Below are 4,307 nucleotides of genomic sequence, written 5' to 3'. Positions count from 1 at the left end.
GAGAAGGCGCAGCGCGAGGCCAACAAGAAAATCGAGAAGCAGCTGCAGAAGGACAAGCAGGTCTACCGGGCCACGCACCGGCTGCTGCTCTTGGGTAAGGGGGGGCCCGGGACCGGGGAGAGGTGGCTCTTTGTGGGATGACCCGCAGCCCCCGGCCAGGGGGAGCGAGGGAGCCTGGAGGGCAGCGGGGAGGAGATGATGCAGGGAAAAGGCTTCCCAGAAGAGCTGGCAGGTCCTCGGGGCCTACTCCGGCTCTTCCCGCTGCGGCGCAAGGGAGAACTTGGCCTCCCCCCACAACTGGCTGTTGGGGAGAGGGGCTGGGAGGAACTCCCCCTTCCAGAGGAAATAAATGCACCTTACTCTCCTTGCAAATGACCCCCAGCGCTCCTTCCTTTACCCCAGTGCTTTTCCCTGCCCTGGGCAGGGGGTCGGACTGGGTGATCTGCTAAGGTCCCTTCTGACCCAGACATCTATGAATCTTACACCCCAGGGTGGGGAAGAGAGAGGTAGTGGCAAATAGCCTCTGAAGGGGTGGGGAGCATATTGGGCTGGAAAAGAGGAAGGAGGAAAGTATTTTGGGCGACTGTGGCAGGGATGTTAATCCTGAAGAGGAACAAGACGGGCTGTTATGGGGTGGGGGCCATGCATGCGGAGGGGAAGCTGTGTAGTGTAATGTCAGGGTTGCGGTGGGTAATGGGCTGTTACTAACAGGGTCATGGCCACATACGCTGTCCTCTGTCTCGTTTGGCGTGTTATTTCTTCATGCTGCATAAGATGAAGGTTGAGTGTGTTGGGGAAGGGTGTATGTCTTGATAGATTATTTTAACAGCTGATTTCAGTTGTTTGCATGTGCTTTGGTTTTCGGCAGATATATTTAGAAATGCAGGTTGAACAGGTGTTGAAAGGGCCCAGTGTTAAAAACAAAGAACAAATAAGAAAATGTTTCCCAGGCAGTCCTATTGTGGTAAAATAGGTTTTAAGATGTGGCATAACAGATACTGGCAATTTCTACTCCTATAGAGTGTATTGCTTGGGAATGTATTGAGGGATTTTTAGTATGGAGGATAGGTTAGGCCTCAGTAAAACTGTGAATTGGTTCTGGTGACATCTTAAATTAATTTTTCAGGGGTGCAGACTTAATAAGTTACTGTTAGTGAAATGTTTAAAGTGCTAATTTGAAGAAGGGAAGAGGCTTGACATAAATGGAGAAATTACTAGGAGAATTACAGCAGCATCTGCAGCCCTGAAGGGTTTGCCAGTGTTCTCAGTAGAAAACCCCTCTTTTCAGTATAGCTTGGCTTTCAGTTTCTGGGAAACCAGCCTCCCATATCTCAGGCTGAATGCTGTACATAAAGGGAAATCTCAAAAATTGGTTTGGTGGCTTAAATAAGTAACAGGATCTCAAAAATAGAAGGCTGTTGGTTTTGATATGCCTTCTTTTAGCTTTGGTAGCTGAAAATGGTTCAGATACTTATAAAAATGAAAATTTGCAGGCGGTTTATGATGCTCAAAAGGTCTCTTCACATTTATTTTTCCTGTGAACAACCTAGATGTGATTTGAAATGGTAGCTGTTGTATTATGTGAAACTCATAACTTACGTACATTAATCGTAAAAAAGGCTGTCTGTGATGTTACCCTTCTTTTTAAAGCACTTGCAGTTGGCAAATGAGGAGCACTGCAAGCACAAAATAATATTAGAGTGTGTTGTAAATGCATTCAGAATAAAACTGTGCAGTTCAGTACCTTTTGCTGGATGGATCTGTAACGCTGAGAAGAGGTGTGTGCTCCATGGGTCTGCTCATGGTAGTAAATTTTAAGCACATGTGAAAAGTGTTTGCAAGAACAGGGCCCTAATGTACCCCTATTGTCCCACAGTGGTCAACAAATTGTGGAAATGGGCTTACTCAGACCAATGTATGATGCTTTATATAAGTCCCTAGATGTTTTATATGACTAAAAGTTCAGACTCTGTCATGTCAGTGACACACATACTTCTATGATATTTTTTCAAGGAAAGAATGCAAAGAAAAAGAAATTGATCAGAAATTGAGATGAAATGTTGCAATCTGTCTAATGTAAAGTTACAGGGGAAATGTGTTTATTAATCAATCTGCTGAAGGATCCTAGGACATACAACATGTACTGCAATGTCTAGGATATTTCCAGCTGTGAAAACCCAGTCTATCTCTTACCTGGAAACATTTGTCCTTTTGATTGGTTTTGGTGCATGTCCTAATTGCATGCTGTAGTTTGTATCTGTGTTTATTGTAATGGCTCAGTAAGGTTTAATGTTCACCTACCTGCAAAATGATGGGCAGAAGCTATTCTTAGCCTGCTTGTATACATGAGTCATTGAAAAGGGGGACAAAAAGAGGAGTGAGGCTTGGGATTAGGGCAGCAAAATGCCTAGAGTGGCTTGTCTGGAAAGAGGACTGGTTTGTGAGGGTCTTGAAGCAGGGGAGGGGAATCCATCTAGAAGGGGGAAGGGAAAGAAGCGAGCAGAGGTTAGTGTGATAGATAGAAAATGAACTTTGAAATAAAACTGTAAAATACAGTTTTGAATGTGAGGCTCAAAATGGAGGCTTGTGCTTGCTGTTAGTATGTGCTGGGGAAGGCCTGGCATCTTAAAAACAAACTGTGCCTCTGTGAACCCACCCTGTCGAGTTGTGTATAATCTTTCTCTTGGTTAGACCCAGGCTAACAGCATGGGAAAACAAGCAGCCGAAAGATGCGAAAGAGCATCTGCGTGCATATTTTGCCAGGTCAGGGTTTACTCCTGCAAAAAATGTCTGTCTGCTTTGCATAGAAAGCCACTGATCTGTGAGTGGGGATGGTTCAATTGAATTTTGTTGCTGAATCCTTTTCATATGCAGAGAGAGTGGGTGCGATGTGCAGACTAGAAGGTGTTTTTTGGTAGGGGTGTAAGCCGTGGGGCAGAAATAGAATGGGGCTGCTTGTAAGAAGCTCACTAAAAGTGAAGGAGCTTTCTCTGCAGTTTAGAGCGAGTGTGGAGACAGAGGAAGAGGCTGGGTGGGGGGGATACCATTCAGACAATGCAGTCTGGAGAGGGCCTTCTCTGCAACCCATTGGGCTGTGAGTGGTTTGGAGCATGTGGAGAGGATGGGGAGTTTGCTTACAGGATGCAGACTAAGGTTGGAGGAGGGGGATTTTATGTAGCTCTTTGAGTGGAGGAACAAGGGGCTGCTATCCATTTTCAGGTAACAATTTCCATATCTTGTGTAAATTAAAGGGGTTTTTTTACTGTGTGAAAAAAAAAAAAACTTTAATGGAAAAGATTTTGAGGTTTTAATTGAAAAGCACTGTAATCTAACGGGGACTCCATTTTGGTCTTTCTCTTCACTAGTATGTGGTGACAAAATAACTAGATTCAGACCTTTCGTTTTCATCTTCTCCACAGCATTTTGAAGTTATACTTCTCTGTTCCTCCAGGCCCCTCAATCTACTTTTGACGTTGAACTGGAAAAATGGACAGTGAAATGATCCAAGATTTGGATCTGACACATGACTTGAGCTGGGCATTTATTTTTAGCTACAGCTGCAGCTTCCAGTGACAATTACTTCTTTTTCCTTCACTTTTTTGCTCTTGTGCTGAGTAATTCATTTTTTTTTTTTTTAGGTTTGCCCCTGAAGAGAAAAGTATGCTGTGCTGCTGCATCACTCATGTTTCCATCTGAAACTGATTTACTTTCATTTTCTAGGTGCTGGTGAATCCGGTAAAAGCACAATAGTCAAACAGATGAGGATCTTACATGTGAATGGATTTAATGCTGAGTAAGTACCTTCATTTATTTTCACCACATACTTTTGGATGTATGTACCATATGAGAGGGGTTAATTTTGCATTGTATCTTGGTATATTTTTTTTCCTAATATTAGGACTGATGGACTTTGAATGTGTATGCTAGGGGGGAATAATACATATTATGGTATGCTGTTTAATTGGGAGCTGTGTCCCAAAATAAATATGGGAGATTGCTATACAATTATTTGACTGGGGCTCCATGTATCAGACTTGATTAGGACTAAGTTTTTACTACGCTTTCTTTCACAACATGGATGACACTGATTTATCTTTGCTATAGCACATTGGTTCATACAGCTATAAACATTCTTTCTTACTAGAGTACAAATGAACAGTTTTCTTTACTTACCGGAACAAACACCATGTTTGTTCTATCTTCATTATGCTCTGATTTGTGAATTTTTGGGGTGCTAGGTTATATTTCTTTTCTTTTTGTCTGTCTTTTTTTTTTTTTTTTTACTCTGTTGTTTGGTTAGATTGATG

General features: G+C 42.7%; 1 protein-coding gene across 1 annotated transcript in view; it reads left to right on the top strand.

Annotated features, from left to right (window-relative positions):
* Window positions 1-3,924, top strand: part of LOC109292370 (guanine nucleotide-binding protein G(s) subunit alpha-like) — a gene marked incomplete at its 5' end in the record, with an annotated part of 97,976 nt that extends 94,052 nt beyond the window's left edge. The window contains one exon of the mRNA XM_019509762.1: window positions 3,721-3,924. Coding sequence (XP_019365307.1) covers window positions 3,721-3,797 — 77 coding nt within the window. The remainder of the gene's footprint in view (window positions 1-3,720) is intronic.
* Window positions 3,925-4,307: the final 383 nt, after the last annotated feature.

The sequence above is a fragment of the Gavialis gangeticus genome, unplaced genomic scaffold, assembly GCF_001723915.1.
Source record: "Gavialis gangeticus isolate Ggan-Ray unplaced genomic scaffold, GavGan_comp1, whole genome shotgun sequence".
Classification (NCBI taxonomy): Eukaryota; Metazoa; Chordata; order Crocodylia; family Gavialidae; genus Gavialis; species Gavialis gangeticus.
The sequence above is the reverse complement of the archived record's forward strand: the minus strand, read 5'-3'. Positions and strand labels throughout refer to the sequence as shown.